The 19,593-nt window shown below is 43.6% G+C and overlaps 1 protein-coding gene and 1 long non-coding RNA gene across 6 annotated transcripts; one reads left to right on the top strand and one right to left on the bottom strand.

Moving 5' to 3' along the window:
- Window positions 1-165: 165 nt before the first annotated feature.
- Window positions 166-12,188, bottom strand: lactbl1b (lactamase, beta-like 1b). 4 transcript variants are annotated; one of them, XM_047332649.1, is made up of 8 exons: window positions 12,038-12,188; window positions 10,549-10,634; window positions 7,068-7,239; window positions 5,836-5,942; window positions 5,112-5,269; window positions 3,531-3,778; window positions 2,772-2,877; window positions 166-2,339 (listed from the first exon to the last, which is right to left on the bottom strand). In XM_047332649.1, exons 2-8 carry the CDS (start codon window positions 10,606-10,608, stop codon window positions 1,361-1,363), a joined length of 1,830 nt encoding a protein of 609 aa, XP_047188605.1. In that variant the 5' UTR covers window positions 10,609-10,634; window positions 12,038-12,188; the 3' UTR covers window positions 166-1,360. The 4 variants fall into 4 exon arrangements, with proteins under 4 accessions (XP_047188605.1, XP_047188606.1, XP_035488680.1 ...); XM_047332650.1 differs by having other exon boundaries at window positions 10,549-10,637; XM_035632787.2 differs by lacking the exons at window positions 10,549-10,634; window positions 12,038-12,188 and adding an exon at window positions 7,445-7,956.
- Window positions 12,189-15,068: 2,880 nt separating this feature from the next.
- Window positions 15,069-17,130, top strand: LOC118310056. Of its 2 annotated transcripts, none has more exons than XR_004793690.1 (4): window positions 15,069-15,497; window positions 15,742-15,977; window positions 16,078-16,142; window positions 16,217-17,130. It is a non-coding gene; the product is annotated as an uncharacterized LOC118310056 (long non-coding RNA). The 2 variants fall into 2 exon arrangements; XR_004793692.1 differs by having other exon boundaries at window positions 16,078-16,117.
- The last annotated feature ends 2,463 nt before the right edge of the window (window positions 17,131-19,593 follow it).

The raw sequence follows: 19,593 nt of genomic DNA on the forward strand, positions 1-19,593 counted from the left end.
CTGACCTGAATGATAATAAGTTGTACTTGATTCGTCTTGTTATTCATTTATTTTTTAGAAAATTGATGTGTTGCTAGGCAGCGAAAACAGGTCAAATCCTTCTCCATGTTTATGTGGAACTTGTAAAATCATTAAAGAGAATGTAATGCTTTATTGTGAGCTTCTAATAATCCTGTTTAGTTTCATGTAAAATGGCCTTTGATTGACTGGTAAGCTCCTGTTCACCATGATTGCAGAAATGAAAAGTGATTATGCTTATTGTGCAATGTCTATAAAAAGATTCACAAATAAATGTCCAAGCTCTGCGCGTGTTTTCTTTTCCCTCTGTTGATGCGTGCTCACTTCTGATGTTTTTAACAGCACATGGTGTCATTTGTTCCAGAATGTCTTATAATAACTTCATGATGCAAGTCATTTTTTTTCGTGCCCGCAATACATTTTTATTCTGTGCGCGCTGAAGATTCCAGTTTCAGTATTTTACTAATGGTTGGACAAAGTGGATACAGCAAATTTATTCTTTCGGCAGCGTTGAGTCCACATTCCCGCGATTCGCCTCGTTGCACCTGATGCTTCAAGACGAAGCAACATTTTCAACCTCTGTTCCAGTTCCATCACATCCGCAGTCAGTCAATCAATCAGAAAAGGTCAAACACGTGAATCTGTCCTTCAGCAGTCAGGGCTGTGTAATATTCATATTGGTGTTAGAGGTCGGGATGAATTTTGCATTTTCAGGGATTAAAAAGGAAAGTGTCACAGAGGAAACCAAAAGCCTCTTCAGCCTTAATCGCTGCTTATTGGGGAGCCAAAAATATTGTGTGTGTCATCCACATAAGTGCATGATTGTTGATCAATGCTGTTTCGTACCCATGGCAACATCCCTATTTAAAATAGGGAAAATGCATATTCACATTACCCATGAAAATGTCCCAATTTTACCTGCAACAAAAACAGCACTGCAAAGAATTTAAATCATATCTTATTTTTCATGGATGGAAGATAAATGATTTAGTGGAACTGCAATCCAAGGTCCAAGAATTGAAAGTGAAATGTTTCCTCATGAGAGGACGAGGACATCAGAGACTGAGAGCAGTTTGGATGGAAGTCGGACAAACACAATCACTGAATCACCATAATGTGAATGTTCAGTTCGGAGACGTAATGAAGGACCAGTGTGAGGAGAAGAGTCACATGCATCATTCAGAAGAGGAATTCATTCATTTACAGCTGTAAACGTGACACCGTCCCTCTCTGCTCTCTGGAAACCAAGAGCTCAGTCCTGTCTTAGATATTAGTTAACATTTAGTTAACTGTCCCTCACATCCCAGTGACAGTCATCTTGAGGCCACAGCACTGCAGCGGTTCAGCTTGAGAAAGACGGTCTGCGAGCTATTCTGACCACATTGTACGTGTTCAGTCCTGGAGCATCGAAGCCAGAGGACAGACCTCGCTTGTCAAATGTGTAGAAGTTAAATAATTGACCATCTTGAGCTTCCAGGGACACCGAGGCCGTGCCGACCTGCAAAACACAAGGGTACTCTTTTTCAAACACAACTCTGAACACCCGGTCCACCAGGTAGTTGAGCTTTATTGTCCTGTACTTCTCTGGGATCAGCTCTTCAATCTGAGGCCCAAACTGCTGCATGACGAGGACTCCGTCTGCTCCCACCTTGATCTCGTAGAAGGTGATGTTGCTGTAGGTGAAGAAGCCGATGTAAGGGTCTGGGCTAGGGGGAGCAAAGAGGACCTTCTTGGCCTCCCTGAAGGCTTTTTCTACGGCTGGGATGATGTGGTTGTAGGCTTTGGTAACCACATCCTGGGTCTGAGACCTGCTGCCTGCCATGAGCACCACCAGACCGAGCTTCAGTCTGGGAACCAGAGAGAAGGTGGCAGAGTACCCGTCCAGATCGCCGTCTTTACGCACCATCTCGTAGCCCATCAGCTCGTTCACCTCCCATGGCGTCCCGGTACGGTTGGCGAAGTAGTCACTGTCGCACCTGAACAATGGCGTCAGCATGATCTTCAAGGAGTCTGGCTCGAGCAGTTTGCGGTGATATGCGCCCAGCAGCATCATGGCAAGCTTGGCCAAGTCTGCCGCCGTGGAGAACATCTGACCTGAAGGCCGGTACCAACCCAGGTCATAAAGCGGGGCTGGCTTCCCATTGGAGTAAACTCCTACAGCCATTTGAGTCTGCAGCCCAGGGGTGATGTCGAAGCCGGTGTCCTCCATCCCCAGCCGGTCCAGGATGTTGTCTGTGATCCAGCGCTGGTAGTCGACGCTGGCCACTCGCTCCGCCATCACATGGGCCAGCAGAGAGAAGGCGAGGTTGCTGTAGTGACATCTGGATGGAAGCAAGTTATGGAGATGGAGAACATCTTAACTATGGAATTCGTTCAGCTACAGCTAGCAGCCGATTAGCTTAGCTTAGCTCAGAAACAGGGTGTGCTAACAAGATGTGCTAACAAGGTGTGCAAAGGTAAACAACAAGTTGTGGTTGCGCAGGGATTCACTGTTTTGACTGTTGATTATATTTCTGTCGTCCGCGTAACAAAATAATATAACCATTAGAATTCAGTCGGGTTTCAATAAAATCCGATGACTTTTAAGTCATGTTTGAAATAACCTTTAGTTTTGGTTCATGTAATATGCATAAATATAAAATATTTTAGTAAACAGAAAAAGGAGAATAATGATATTCATGCATTTTCACACGTTTCAATATTTCAGTTTGCACCATATGAAAGCAAATATTGACAAAAAGAACAGCTCGTACTTGGTGCCGGGGTCTGCGACCAGGACATCGTCTTGCAGCAGATTGATTGCAGATTGAGTTTTTCCTTTCCAAAGCAGATTTGTGGCCCGGAGTCTCCTGGGCAGGCCTGGATCCGCCCACAGTCCAAAACAGGGTCGGATAAAAATAATTCAAATAAAATGAGTAAATTAAAAGAGCAATAAGTCATTTCCTCTTGTTCTCTCTGTCCTCTCCACTGTCGTATGTCTGATTGTTATTTTCCTTCACGTTATTGGAACGTGACAAATTCAGAATTCTCAGGACAACATTAGAACCCTGATGTCTTGATGAGACATTCAGCGATTTACGATTCCTCTGCTTCAGGCCTCTCTCTCATCTTTCATTTGAATTCACTTCACACTGTAAAGTATCACAAATTTAAAACCCTCTTCAGATAAGTAGGTGGTTGTAAATGCGAGAGCAACTCTGCTGCCGAGTGGATATGAAGATGAAGCTGCTGAAACAAACCAGGATATCAGGAACCTGAAGTGTTCAGTATCTCGACATCTCATCTCTAAATACAAACGAGATGATTGTTTTTTCTGTTTTTATAATCAACTTGACCTTAGTGCCGTTCATAAAATCTTCTTATTACAAACAGTGGTCTTTTTTATTGTTAACAACTAGAGACAACTGCTTAACGTGCTGTAAATCTAAGACTAAGGAGTCGATGAGATATTAATATTAATATTGTTATTGTGGCTCTCAGGTTGGTTCATAATAATCCACGTGTCTTTGTACCTGAGAGCTGGCTGGCCATCCTGCGCAGGGTGACTGAGGACGAGCGGATCTGAACCTCGCCGCTGTCCAGAAATATCAGGCCGTCTGTCACGTACTTCAGCTCAGAGTCTCTCGACCTCCCCAGTGGGTTTTTGATGGTGAAGTTCTCCACGTACTTCTCCAGGGGGTCGTCCAGGGAGCCGATCTTCCCGTCCTCCCACAGTCTGTACAGCATCAGCGTCGGGAAGATTTTGGATAAGCTGGCAATTCTGAAAGTCAGATAGCAGAAGAATGAGATTGTTTTTTTAAAATCTGACAAAAAAAAACACTTTCAAAGTCTTGAGGGGCGTCTCAGTGTTATCACTGATGAACAGATGACCTCTGACCTTCGCACCGCTCTTTTTGCTTTTGTTTTTGTGTTTTGCCGTTGTGACCCCATTTTGGAGTTTTGTCTTTTGTCTTCTGATAATTGTAAACTGATTTATGAATCTGAATTGTGGTCGGACCATAGACTGTATATAAAGATGGACAAAGAAGAGCTCCACAGAAGTAACGCCAAAACAACTCGATCTGAGATATATGTCATAAGCCCCACCCCTTCCATGTTAGCTGATGGGACATTTTTGTCACATTTAGATTTTAATGAAAGGTTTAGTTTGTATTAGTTATTTGAAGCTGTAAAAATCGGAGATGTCCTGATTGACAGGTAAGACTGAAGGTGTGACGACAGTAAGAAGTGACTTCATCATCAACAGGCCACACCCCCTCCATGTTAGCCGATGGGACGCTGCTTTAGCATCAGTTCCATCAGAAGTGGACTGGAGAATGATTCTTCATTGATAAAGGAAAAGAAAAGGATGGTGAAGACTCAGTGTTTCACCCTTCTCCCTTTGGCAACTGACACTAAAGTAATTAACATATGATTCATCCAATCACCTGGCAAGAATTTTTCAACCTGATTTGTCAGTTTCCAATGAAGCCTTCACAGACGGATCCGTGTGAGCTGCCATCTGCTGCGTCAGGTTACAAACAAGTTCATCCAAACAGAGACAGATGGGAAACACTTCCCCCAAGACTTGGTTTTATTTCTGAGAATCGTTTAAATGTAAATGAAATGCCTGAACGAATTCAAATGAAATGACAAGAACTCTGTTTTTATGATGGTTTTAAATTACTTCTATGTTGCGTTTATGTTGTTTCTATGATGCGTTTCTACAAACCCTGTCTGTCATTGATGTTTGTATTGTACGACTTCATACTTCTGTTCATTCACTCCTGAGCCAAAGACAATTTTCAGCTCTGGTGGATAATAAAGTTCTATTCTATTCTACAAATCTGTGTGAAGTTTGTGATTTGGTGCAGATTCATATCTGAGGCAGCTGAGAGGGTCTAACAGAAGATGCTTTTTTTCATTAATGGAATTTCAGGATCTCAAACATCAAATCAAAATTTCATTTGAAATATGATTTGTCTGTTTAATCACCTACTGCTTTCCCTTCAGCCTTTATTATTATTATTATTATTATATTATTATCTAATTATTATGAGAGACAATTGTTGTTTGTCCTCAGAGAGAGTTCATCACCTGAGTCTGGTGCTCACCTGTAGATTGTGTACTCGTTGGGGGGTCCTGAGAGGGGGTCGCTGGCATTCCTCTTTCCAAAGTTGCCGGTCCATAACACAGTGTCGTTTAAAATCACAATGGCCGACAGAGCGGGAAGGCTGATGGGGTTGGAGCTCTGCCGGAGCAAAACGTCCACCTGGAAAGACGAAGCAGGTGAGGAGTTTAACCTGAAACGTCTCTTTTCCTACGGGTCTTCGTGCTAAGCTAAGCTAAGCTAAGCTAAGCTAAGCTAAGCTAACAGGCTGCTCTGTGCCTTTTGTTTGCTGAAGGTAAAACAACATTCAATCAATTCAGTTTCCATTTGCTCACAAGACAAACCTTCTCTGTGATGACTATGATAAAGTGTTTGGTCACTGCAGAGCTGCAGAAGCTTTTTTTCAGACAAACTGGAAATGTTTAACTCTTCTGCTCAACCTTGATTTTAATAAGTGACATTTTTATGCTGATTATATTTTCTCCTCATTAGTAATTAGTAACGTTCTCCGCATCCTCTGATTTCTCTCGTCTCTGCTCACACACACACACACACACACACACACACAAACACACACACACACACACACACACACACGTTTTACATCCACTGTATCTTTAATCTCCTTCTGGTGTGCAGGATTACCACATCACCGCCGGCAGCCTGAACACTCCTCACACTTCAGAGAGCATGTTTTCAATGGGAGCACGACGATGGACTCCTCTCACCTTCTCCAGGGCCTCCTTCAGACTCGGGATAGGATGCTCCAGCGGGAGAGGCTCAGGGAAGCGAGGACACATCATCTCTGCGTTGGCGCTGCGACCCGTCCCCTCGTCTGGGCGGCAAAGAGAAAATGAGATAAGAGAAAGAAAGGAGGGAATTAAAAGGAAGTTCGGGGGGACGGGGCTATTTATAATTCTCACTCTATATTTCATAGAATATGCTTCACTGGCACAAAAGCCGACGTGACGTGACCTGATATAATTCATTAATTCTCTCTGCGTGCTGACGAAGCCTGTTGCTCTTCCTTCGTGACATGTGACATCTCCCACCGAGCTCCGGATCGACACCATGTTTCAATACGTTTCATTTGCATTTTCATTCTAAAGGACTAAAGAATTCTGCTATACATGAAAAAATTAGTTTTTGGGATAATACACAGATGTATCAGTGCATATGGGAAAATATGAATTAGAGCCTGCGGGGAGTTATGATATCACCTCAGGTCCCTTTATTCCCATGAAAGGATGTGTTGTTGAGCTCCGACACACATGTACAGATGGAAGATGATTTTCACTTCAATACACCTTCACATTTCTATTATGAATGTTGCCTTTAATGTTTTAAAATCCAACTGAGATCTTGACCTTGTTATGATGTTGCCAATCATACAAACTCCCAGCGAGCACAACAATATTAAGGCTTAATATCTTAATTACACGATAAAGGCTGAACACCAGTGATGTACAGATTATGAACTGACGTGATGCTGCAGACAGATCAGATGACAAGAAGCATCCAGAGTTTGAGCTGCGAGCGAAGTCTCAATGTCAAGTGTAATAAATCAGAATGAACCGTCAGTAGCTGGAAGCCACAGCTGTCAATCACAATCACTCATGGTTCACTTTGAGAAAATGATCAGTTATGTCCTAATAAAATGTAAATTCTTTGTGTCACAAACAAACAGGTCCAGTAGTTGGTAAAACGGTATCATGCAACAATCATTTGATATTAATAATTAATAATCTGATGGCAGACAAGTCTTAAACAAGATGCAACTCACAGTTACAAGACAAAACAAATGTACATTTTCACATTTTGATAATAATGACTTTTGACTCAAGTCCAAATCTCAAACACTTTTCATGTTTCAGTAACCTGAAGGGAAAAAAAGAATGAAAATAAACTGAGAGAGACTTCATGAAATGATTTATCTGTATCTTATCAGGAACACACTCACCTCGCAGGACCTTCGGCAGCTGATATTGCCAGAAGAAGCATCCCGTCATCACCAGCGACAGAGCGAGGAAGAACAGCAGCCCGAGCTGCGTCCATCTCACCTTCATCCCGCTGCTCTTCGTCAGTTCGCCTGGTTTAACGGCAGCAGCAGGAGCGGCCTCGGCAGCAGGAGGCTGATAACACACAGACACACTGTCGGTCAACACACAATGTGTAAAACTGCTGTGTTATGTATTTCTGAAGGTTTCCCATATTTGCAGCTTCTGTAGAGACGTACTCTCCATCTGCTCCCACATGTACTAGAAGAAGAAGAAGAAGCCAGAGATCCCTGTCACCTTGGTCACTGTAGTGATCTGTGTTGCACTTAGCGGTACTCACCACCTGATGCTCCACAGGCCCGAGCAGGACGGATTACCAGTGACACTGAAATCCTCTTAGCGCTCAGTCAACGTCCCAGACATCTACTCACAGTCACTTCTGCTACTCAAAGATTCCTGCAGCCCAAAGGCAGCGTTGGTTCCCTGAGCAGGAGCGAGGCACAGACGTGGACTCCCTGCGCTAACGTCCCATCACAGTAACTCTGTGCCATCGGCATTCCCAGACGTCCAACACAATTCAATTTCCTCTGCAGCAGCCGCAGGCCGTTGACATCATAATCCCCAGATTTACTCCACCAGAGCGGCCGGGGGAAATCTTAATCCTTAATCCCAGTGAATCAATTCACTTCAGTCCAGCTTCGCCTTCTGGAGCCGACCACCAAGCCGACAAAGATGGCACCCGCTCCGCCAAAACAAATGGAGACGGGTGATGGAGTGTGTGTTACCAAGACGAATGGATGAAGTGAAGGAGGGAACCACAGACGGTTTGTGACATGAGGAGGGAACCACAGACGGTTTGAGACAAGAGGAGGGAACCACAGACGGTTTGAGACAAGAGGAGGGAACCACAGACAGTTTGAGACGTGAGGAGGGAACCACAGACAGTTTGAGACGTGAGGAGGGAACCACAGACAGTTTGAGACGTGAGGAGGGAACCACAGAGGGTTTGTGACATGAGGAGGGAACCACAGACGGTTTGAGACAAGAGGAGGGAACCACAGACGGTTTGTGACATGAGGAGGGAACCACAGACGGTTTGAGACGAGAGGAGGGAACCACAGACGGTTTGAGACGAGAGGAGGGAACCACAGACAGTTTGAGACGTGAGGAGGGAACCACAGACGGTTTGAGACGTGAGGAGGGAACCACAGACGGTTTGAGACGAGAGGAGGGAACCACAGAGGGTTTGAGACGAGAGGAGGGAACCACAGACGGTTTGAGACGAGAGGAGGGAACCACAGACGGTTTGAGACGAGAGGAGGGAACCACAGACGGTTAGAGATATGAGGAGGGAACCACAGACGGTTTGAGACGTGAGGAGGGAACCACAGACGGTTTGAGACGTGAGGAGGGAACCACAGACAGTTAGAGATATGAGGAGGGAACCACAGACGGTTTGAGACGAGAGGAGGGAACCACAGACGGTTTGAGACGTGAGGAGGGAACCACAGACAGTTAGAGATATGAGGAGGGAACCACAGAAGGTTTGAGACGAGAGGAGGGAACCACAGACAGTTTGAGACGTGAGGAGGGAACCACAGACGGTTTGAGACGTGAGGAGGGAACCACAGACGGTTTGTGACATGAGGAGGGAACCACAGACGGTTTGAGACAAGAGGAGGGAACCACAGACGGTTTGAGACGTGAGGAGGGAACCACAGAGGGTTTGAGACGAGAGGAGGGAACCACAGACGGTTTGAGACATGAGGAGGGAACCACAGATGGTTTGAGATGTGAGGAGGGAACCACAGACGGTTTGAGACATGAGGAGGGAACCACAGACGGTTTGTGACGTGAGGAGGGAACCACAGACAGTTTGGGAACCACAGACGGTTTGGGAACCACAGAGAGTTTGGGAACCACAGACAGTTTGGGACATGAAAGGGAACCACAGACGGTTTGTGACGTGAGGAGGGAACCACAGACAGTTTGGGAACCACAGACAGTTCGGGAACCACAGACGGTTTGGGAACCACAGACAGTTTGGGAACCACAGACAGTTTGGGAACCACAGACAGTTTGGGAACCACAGACAGTTTGGGAACCACAGACGGTTTGGGAACCACAGACGGTTTGGGAACCACAGACGGTTTGGGAACCACAGACGGTTTGGGAACCACAGACGGTTTGGGAACCACAGACAGTTTGGGAACCACAGACAGTTTGGGAACCACAGACGGTTTGGGAACCACAGACAGTTTGGGAACCACAGACGGTTTGGGAACCACAGACGGTTTGGGAACCACAGACAGTTTGGGAACCACAGACAGACCCCAGCTGTCTGTGGCCGTGCCGACCTCTAATCAGTTGAACTTAAAAGAACCTTTTCGAGCGACATTCTGTTTGTTTACATTTGTTGTTTCTGGTGTTGATATCTTGAATTTGTGATTTCCTGTTTTACTTTGTAGTTTCCTTCCCCGTGTCTCTGCACTTCCTGTTTCCATGTCTCTTGTCTGTTCAGTTGACCTATCCCGTGTCTCCTGCCCCTGTGATTGTCTGCCCTGGTTCCTGATGCGTCTCACCTGTGTCCACTCTTCCCTGGTGTATTTAGTCTTTGTGCTCTCAGTCGTCTGGGTCCGTTCGTCCTGTTTGCAACCTGTTGTGTTCCCGTCCAGTCTGTTCAGAACCTCTGACGATTCCTCTGATGATTCCAGTCTGTTTGTTATTTTGTTACCATTGGTTCCTTTCCCTGAGTTGGAGTTTGTGAATGACGTGAGTTTGGAATAGTGACTGTAAGTCTGTTGTTGTTTTCTTTAACAAAGGATAGTGTTTTGCCGGCCTCTGCATGTGGGTCCTGTTCCTGCACCCCCCTGACAACGGCAGGTTGGGTTAGAAGATGAGCTCAAAGAAACTGGAGGCAGAGTGAAAAAACCTTTTTTGAGAGAAGCAACAGTAAAACTCTCTGAAATCTTTGTGGCACAACTGGATCAATGTCGAGAATCAAGCTGAATCAAGAACCTTGATGTGTTAGTTCAGTGGATCATCGGACGTCCTGAAGATCAGTTTAAAGAACAAAACATGTCAGAACATCCAGTGACTTTCAATCCTGTCCGACTTATCATGAGATATTAATGCTCTGTACATAAATATCCAACACTCAGTAATGTTTTCTGGTGATTATATGGATGATGATGTTGATGATGATGATGCAATGTGGCAAAATGAAGTGTGAAAGCAGCTGCTGCTGATCCTGGTTGCATAACATCAGATATCTGAAACATATCTGTGGAGCTCAGCAGCATTACACCAGTCAGGACACACACACCTACACACACACACACACACCTACACACACACACACACACACACACACACACACACACACACAACCTCCTAACACCAGAGCACCAATCACAGTGTGTGTGTGTGTGCGTCGTCAGTTACCGGTGCTGACATCCCATCCACCGACGCCTCTCTCAGGACTTTACTTCCTGTCTTGCCCATGGCTCCACTCTGGCTCCACTCAGCAGCTGCTACATGAAAAACAATATGTGGTTAAAGCTTCTGCACAAACTGTCAGTGAGACAAAGAACATGAGACTAATGACCAAACCTCGTGTGACTCATCATGAGCACAAGCTCTAGCTGAGATGGAGCGTCAGCCTCTGGAAGAACCATTGATTCATATTTCTATGAATGTGCAATGTCTCTTATTCTCAGTTTGTATGTTAGAACATCCTCGACGTGTTGCCAGAGCTGCTCAACGCCTGACCACCAACTATCAACAGAGCATCTCTGCTCTGTGAAGTTGGGTCAGCGGTCGACCGCCCGACACGGGAGTGGATCAGAACCAGACCACGACCGGCAACATCCAGTGAGACACTGAGAGACGAGGAGACGTGGACCAGCTGCTGGTCTGCTGCTCACTCTGAACATGGAGAGACCAAGAGATCCAACATGCTAACGCCACCACGATAACATGCTAACAAGACAATGCTAACATGCTGATGTGTCCGGCATCTTATTTTAGCTTGTCAACATGCAGCATTCTTCTTTTTTTTTACAGTCGAGTTTGATACAATGTCTTTATTTTAGATTGAGACTTACTGATGATGCAAGAGCATCACCAGGTTATTAATCAATGATTGATAACCATCGTATTGTTTTATGATTAAAATATCGTTCATTATTCAAGGATATACATATGTACATTTATACATATAGACTATAGGGCTGTACATATTCAGTACAGATGGTTTGATTGATATTGTACTAATGAAAGTGATAATTGTCTTTTACTTTGCTGCTCTCATCTTTTCATATTTATGTTATATACAAAGCAACAAGTCATATTGTGATAAAACACTTAACAATGACAAAAGGCATAAATATGTGATTAAATGTGACCTCAAAAGTTTAATATCTTGTTCAATGTCACATGACATCTAGGTTTTTATCATGACATGTTGTCCAGAGCATGATAAGAACAAGTGAAGATAATAATAATATAAATATTCACCCTCATACAGTAGGAGTGTGTAATGATATAATCAGAAACAGACACAATGCAGATATGATCCTGAAACAAGATGATGATCCTGATGAATCCATTGCCTCAAACAACCTTTTCTAAACAAAGTTCATCACTAAAACATTAGAGAAGGAAGTGTATTTTTCTATTTCAGCATAAGATTTCAGATCAATTTAACATTTCTTAAATTGTATCTTGAATATTTGTATTGGGAGCGTTCATGACAATAAGGTTGTCACGACAACTCAAGGTTTCATATGAGTCTGATCGCAGAACATTAGTAAATGAAGTGATGAGACACAGGCACAAAAAAACATGTTACATAAGTTGTGATGAATCAAACAATCTTTAGTCCTGGAGACATTCTGCACGGTTTCGTTCAGGTTGGTTCAGGTTCACTTACCTCAGGTTGTGAATCTATGAACTACGTTTCCTTCCTCTGTATCAAAAAGACAAAAACATTCCTCCGTTGTTCCGTGTGGGTTTGGGAGCTCAGGACGGATCCCGACAGATGTCCCTCTCCTGGTTATGGCTAAATCCTGCTTGTAGCAAACCCAGCGTTGTGGATTAACCATTGCAGCCGACGGCCACATCTGTCATGGCACAAACGTGGATTCCTGTTCAGTGTGTGTGTCGTGATATTTGTATTTATTTAGCATTTGCGCAGCCTGTGGATTTTGGAGGACGAGGTCATTCAACAAAGCCAAATGGTGCTCTCACTTTTTACAGCGTTTACAGTTGAATGGATTACACAGTCCATTAAAGAGGTTATAACTCTTGTGGTCATTGGTTCAATATTGAGAACATCCTGTCACAGCGTCGTTAGTAAGTAGGCGATAGAAGTTTTTTTCAAAAGCACATTTAAACACAGTTTTCCAAAGTGGTGCACCAGGACAAAATAAACCTTTTAGCATCATTATGCTAAACTGATCGCAGAGTAACAAACAACACCATCCGCACTTGTATTGGTCCAATAAGTCTGTGTCACCAGCAGGTTCGTCGCGTCCCTGCTCAGATCTGTCTTGTTGCCACATATATGAATATATGAATATGTTTCATTTTCCTTTGCTTCGTGACTTTAGAGCCGTTTCACTCAAAACATCAACAAGACAGAATCTGTAAGAATCTAAAAGTTCCCTCAGCCTCCGGTTCTGTGTTGGATCTATACAACATGTCCGACCTAATTATCTGCAATGTTCTCATTTCTAAATGTCCCTGCTCAACAGGAACCTCCTCATAGGTCAAATGCATTTTAATCCAAACTGATGATGACAGATAAGTGTTGTCCCTGACGACAGTAATGTGAAAGTAGATGGATGACATGCTGTAACAGTTCGCCTCTTCGTGTCTCTTCGTGTCCAAACGTGAAGGAGCATGACACTTTATACATTTTAAAAATAATGAAATACGCTCGGGGGAACTTGGATGAATATGGAGGCTCTTTAGTGCACATGGCTTATGATGGAAGTTGCCGGCCTATTGCGAGCTGTTGCATTATGAACACAATCACTGGTAATATGAGAGAGTCTGAATTAAATGTTCCCTCTGCAATGAAGTCAAACATCTTCGTTACACCAGTTCCTCATCCGGAGAAACGTTGCTACACTTCTATTAAATGTGTTGTGTCCATCGAACTGATGAATTCAATAGTATAAATTGTGGTAAATCTTGTTTCCCATCATATCATATCATCCTCAATATTAATATTTATACTTTAAAAATATATACACATGGACACGTTTACCATTTTTAAATGTGTCACAACAAATCAAGCATCAAATACTGTTGTAAAAATCCTTTCTCATCCTCCAAACTCATATCTCTGATCTCCACTCCATTTAATTAATTCTGTATTCATTAAATTCAGTTTATAAAGTATGATTACATCCACTCCGTCCATCAATACTGCAGCTGACATCTGTAATCCTCCGTCTTCAGCTTCAACCGACATGGAAAAATCCAATCCTTTGTTTTCAAACCAGAGACTGTGGCCATGTACATTAACAACGTGCCCTATATCTTTATATAGTCCATAATGTGACCTTTTACAGTAGTTTACAACCAATCACTTTTATTATTATATCCACTGACACTCCACAGAGGCTGTTTATCAGCTGACAGGATTTGTGTTTATATATATATATATATATTTATACGTAATTGTGGCTGTAAGTTGGTTTTGTTAAATATTCTGTTGTGGCGATATGTCACAGATCTGCAGCAGTTCAAGGATGATTCATCCTCCAGAGGTTGGATCACTGGTCATGTGAATGCTAACCAGGCTAGCCTTTAGCCATGGAAACACATGTTCAGACAGAATTCGTGATCTTGACGTGATGGTACATTAACGGAAATGTGCCCCGCTCCCGTTTCCTGCCACTTCTCACAGCTGCCGGTCCAGACCTTCTCCTACAAGACGCCCTCAGGCTTTATTCACCTGCATCATCCTGCTTCTTCAGGCGTCAGCTTCAGAGGCCGGACGGTGACGACGAACTGGACTTCTAGGTTGTGAGATCAGACGTTCACAGGCACACTGGGTCACGCTGCCACGCGTCTGTGCTGCCAAGCGTCTGTGCTGCCAAGCGTCTGTGCTGCCAAGCGTCTGTGCTGCCACGCGTCTGTGCTGCCAAGCGTCTGTGCTGCCACGCGTCTGTGCTGCCACGCGTCTGTGCTCAGCCTGAGTGAGGAGGACTTCAGGACACTTTAAAGGTGAAACCAGGTCAGGAGGTGAGATGATGCTTCCTCTCGAGAGCAGAGAGGAGATGCAGATGCAGGTGAAGCTGAAGTATCTGCTCTTTGTTCGGCTGAGAGTTAAAGAAGAGCCCCCCCCCCCTTCCACACACACACACACACACACACACACACACACACACACATCTTTTTACTATTGATCTCATCTACATTCACAGTTGAAACACTTTTTACATTCCCCGATTAGATAGAATCTAAATGAGCATCATCTGTCGTTACTCAGTTTCTAAGTAAGATTGTGTTTTTGTTTGAAGGTTGAGATTTGAACTGTTGAACTAACTAAGTGTCTCAGTGTGGCTGATTTTAACTGAACACTAGTGACTGTAGAGGTTGTGTATTTCAGACCGACACTGAGTCGGGGCTCGGGATGATTCAGAGCCATGACTCTGGAGGAGCACACAAGTTTCCAGGAGTGACAGATTGTTCAGGTTATGGCGGCCTCTAGTGGTCAATGTGCGTAATCCGTCTTTATCTGTGGTGTCTGAGGATTTGAGTCTGAAATATTAACAACATCTCAGTCTGATGTTTTAATTGAATCCTAAAAGGTTTGAAATGATGACGGAGGTGAGGTGCTTTAATGATCCGACGCCTGTGGAAAGTCTGAACTTCAAAGCTAATGTCACATTATTACATATTAATGTCACAAGTATCAGAATCAATCTCTTTGAAGTCGTTCTCTTTGAGGTCCACGGACCAGCAGGGGTTTGGAACCAGGTCTCACCTTCAACTGAAGTCAAGTCAAGAAAAGGTCGTTTCATTCACAGACACTGAATATAAGTTAAATATGATATATGAGTATTTTCAAAAAACATTAATTTGATCCAAAGTTATTGTTCAATAGCTGGACGGTCGTGTCTTGTTCTGGACTGGAAACCATCAGCACATGTAGTCGACTGTTGGTCCATGTGACCACTTCTCTTAGTGCATCAGACCAAATCAGAAAAATCACATTTGAAAATGTTGAAAGAATGAAAGTTAACAAAGTTGAAATCACAGTCAACTCTTCACCATTACATTTTCATTTCATTAGAAAATCATGCAGGAAGCGTCTTCTGATCCATTTCTCACATTTTCTGAAGAAGATCGCTCCACGGAACCTCAGGCAGAACAAAGTGAGCATCATCTATATTTCATTTTGCAGATATATATTTAAAGCGTTTGTGAATTTTGCATCTTGCAGAGAGAATTAACACATTCGGTTTGTAAGAAAACATCCATCCATGATCTGTAGTGTTTGTCCTTCACGCTCGGTTTGGACATTTAATTCATTTATCATTATTACATTAACTGCTCAGTTAAGCTTTCAGTCGATGTTTAGGAGCCAACTCAGTGCTGCTGGTTTGTAATCTCCGTCAGGTCGAGGTCATCGTCCGATCTGTCCGGTGAGACGAGGCGCGGACAGATGACGACGTGTTGTGACAGACACTCAACCTGGTCAGTGAAATGAGAGTTGACATCAAAAAGCCACAGTGGCCGAGAGGCAACGAGGGGAAAGTCTGTCAGCAGACATTTCTCACAGCAGCAGCGTCGGTGTGAGAAATGAAATGTAAAATGAATGATGGTGGAATTTCTGCTTCAGTTTTGAGCTCCTGGTATGTTAATGTCGCCCCGAGCTCATTCGATGAGACGTATCCCATCCGATATTCAAACAGAAACAATTTGCATGAACACATGCTCTGTCATTGTAAACAGGTTGTGGCGACGTCATGTGTGACCAGAGGAAACGTGACACGTGAGTCAGCAGGAGTGAAATCAAGGTGATGATTCTCAGATCACTTGATTTATATCGTCATTAAACATTTTCCTGAGGAGTTTGTGGTTTGATCTGTAGTTTACAGTCAGATAGACCATAAAGCTCCGGATGTAGGGGAGCGAGGATACAGTGTGATTGACAGCTGGTCCGTCCAATCGGTGCGAGGTCGCTGGTGGACGAACTCAGCAGTGGCCAATCTCTGTATGATGTCTTTAAAGATGCGATTGACGACAGCCAATCAGAGCGCAGGACTACGATGTAGTAGGAGGTTTCTCTTGGTGACAGGTCATTTAGTGAGTAATGCCCTGTCATCAGTCAGTCGTGTGACATGAACTACATGAACAACTCGAGACAGGAAGTGGTGTATTCTGAACGACTTTGTTCAGTCTGAACTTGACATTAATCAAATAAACAGAATATGTCTTCATGTTCGGTACCTTGGCTCTTCGTTCTTCAAGTGGCTCAGATACAAGGATAGTGATCAGGAGACGGAACTTCTCTGTGTTCTCCTTTAGTTCAGGGCCCTGGACACTGATTGGTCAGCTCAGTCAGAGGAACCAATGAGCAGTCAGGACTGACTCCACTGGTGGAAGCCTGTTAAAGCAGGAGGGGGATGAAACCAGCACACACACTATAACCATAACCCACTATACTGGATTAAAATATATATATGAAGTATAAACTATATATATATATATAATATGTTTCATTTGTGCCCTTTTTTACTGAGATAAGAATTTGTGCATTATGAAACATCATTGTTTCCATGAATGACTACTGTTATGTGGTGACACGTCCTCACCACTAGAGGACGCTGGTGCTTCACTCAGGTTTTTAACTCAGTGGATGTTCTGTGACTGAGACTGATCACATGAAGGGAACTGAGTCAGAACCTGAAGCGTCCTGGTTCACAGCAGCAGAACAACAATACACCGTGTGAGATGATTTATCACGAGACAGATTGTAATATTCTGTTAATCTCCCATCATACATCTGTGTTCCTGCAGAGGAAAACAACATTACAGTCAATAGCTCCGGTGCTCGTGTTGCATCTTGGCCCTTCACCCTCTTGTTTTCTTTCTTTCCAACTCTCTCCAGTCTCTCGCCAACAGTCGCCACCAACACAAAACCCACAGGACTTTTCCATCCTCAAAACAAAATTGCAATCAAGTCCCGTCCGCGGGGGGAAAGTGGGGGAATCGAGCTCTCGGTCTGTGATGTTCTCTGGTGCTGCCTGCCAGCACATCGAGCCGGGAGCATTCGAGAGGGAAAAGTGGAAAATGAACCGGTACCAATTGCCAGAATGATCACGTGACTCACAACACATGGGAGCAATGGTGAGCGTGGTATTGGATTAGGAACATTCCAGTGAACGCACCAACATGTGATCACACCGGTCCACAGCGTCTCTGCTTCACGGAAGGTCAGACGGGAGGATCGAACCGTTACAGCCAGTTTCAGGTTCATTAAAGAGCAGACAGAGCAGATAGAACCTGACAACGGCCTCAAAGGCCAAAAGTCAAGTACAGCTTGGTCGATCTTTCTCCCTCAGATAGAAAACGAATCCCTGCTGTTATCTCGCTGTTTCCACACTCTCACTTTGGATGTCACGTTTCCCTGAACTGTCACAAAGAGGCAGAACACATGACTGTAAACTGTTAACAAACAACAGATTTACAGTCAGGTGAAGTTTTACTGTGACATCAGTCAGAGGAGATCAACAGAATTACAACATGTTACAACTGATTCATCCTCAGCGTCTGATGCGTATCACAACATATGTTGGAGCGTCAGGCTACTTTTGAAAATCGGAGCCTCAATTTGATCCTGATTTGAAATTTGAATTCATATGACCTGTAGCAAAGTTCTTTTTCTCTTTTTATAATTCACATTTAAAGGATTTCATGTGCACAAACACATGAACACTCTCCTGCAGATTGTGCTTTAACTAACCCAAAAAACTCTTGATCTTTTGAAACTTTGGAGATGACGACTGGTTTTTAACTTTTGAGTCTTCACTAAGTTTGATCTCTTTGCCTGATTCCAGCAGGTGAAACCTTTGACTGTCGCTTCTCTCATCCCCTCACATCGGTTACGTTCCTGCTCACGAGTCAGTGAATCATCAACATGATTTTAAACTGTTTTTTTTTTTTTGCGGTTATTTAGTTTTATACAACAAAGGTTTTGATCTGTACTTTTTATCTGATGTTTCCAGAGATGTCTGATGATACGTTCGTGCCTTGTGGGGAGAACGGGAGCGTTCGTTGATAACTAGATGATGCTGGACATGTAACCTCCTAAATTAGACCAATGTTTGTGACATATCTGGAGCAGATTGTTAATCCATGGATCTCCTTTGAAATTATATGAATTTATCATATTAGTGTTATTATTGGATTTTACATGTAACCCTCACCACGTGTGGCTGTGCAGCCATTTTGTCACAGGTTTGTTCAACATCTATGAATCAGAATCACAGATTAGACATGAACATTCCTGAAGGTTCTCTCACTCTTCACTTTCCTGTGTGACTGAAACACCCTTTACTTCCTGTGTGACTGAAACACTCTTTACTTCCTGTGTGACTGAAACACTCTTTACTTCCTGTGTGTGAATGAAACACTTTTCACTTCCTGTGTGACTGAAACACTTTTCACTTCCTGTGTGACTGAAACACTCTTTACTTCCTGTGTGACTGAAACACTTTTCACTTCCTGTGTGACTGAAACACTCTTCACTTCCTGTGTGACTGAAACACTCTTTACTTCCTTTGTGTGACTGAAACACTTTTCAGTTCCTGTCTGTGACTGAAACACTTTTCACTTCCTGTGTGTGACTGAAACACTTTTCACTTCCTGTGTGACTGAAACACTTTTCACTTCCTGTGTGACTGAAACACTCTTTACTTCCTGTGTGTGACTGAAACACTCTTTACTTCCTGTGTGACTGAAACACTCTTCACTTCCTGTGTGTGACTGAAACACTTTTCACTTCCTGTGTGTGACTGAAACACTTTTCACTTCCTGTGTGACTGAAACACTCTTTACTTCCTGTGTGACTGAAACACTTTTCACTTCCTGTGTGACTGAAACACTCTTCACTTCCTGTGTGACTGAAACACTCTTTACTTCCTTTGTGTGACTGAAACACTTTTCAGTTCCTGTCTGTGACTGAAACACTTTTCACTTCCTGTGTGTGACTGAAACACTTTTCACTTCCTGTGTGACTGAAACACTTTTCACTTCCTGTGTGACTGAAACACTCTTTACTTCCTGTGTGTGACTGAAACACTCTTTACTTCCTGTGTGACTGAAACACTCTTCACTTCCTGTGTGTGACTGAAACACTTTTCACTTCCTGTGTGTGACTGAAACATTCTTTCTTTCCTGTGTGACTGAAACATTCTTCACTTCCTGTGTGTGACTGAAACACTTTTCACTTCCTGTGTGTGACTG

The sequence above is a fragment of the Scophthalmus maximus genome, chromosome 6 (genome assembly GCF_022379125.1).
Source record: "Scophthalmus maximus strain ysfricsl-2021 chromosome 6, ASM2237912v1, whole genome shotgun sequence".
In the NCBI taxonomy this organism is placed as follows: domain Eukaryota; kingdom Metazoa; phylum Chordata; class Actinopteri; order Pleuronectiformes; family Scophthalmidae; genus Scophthalmus; species Scophthalmus maximus.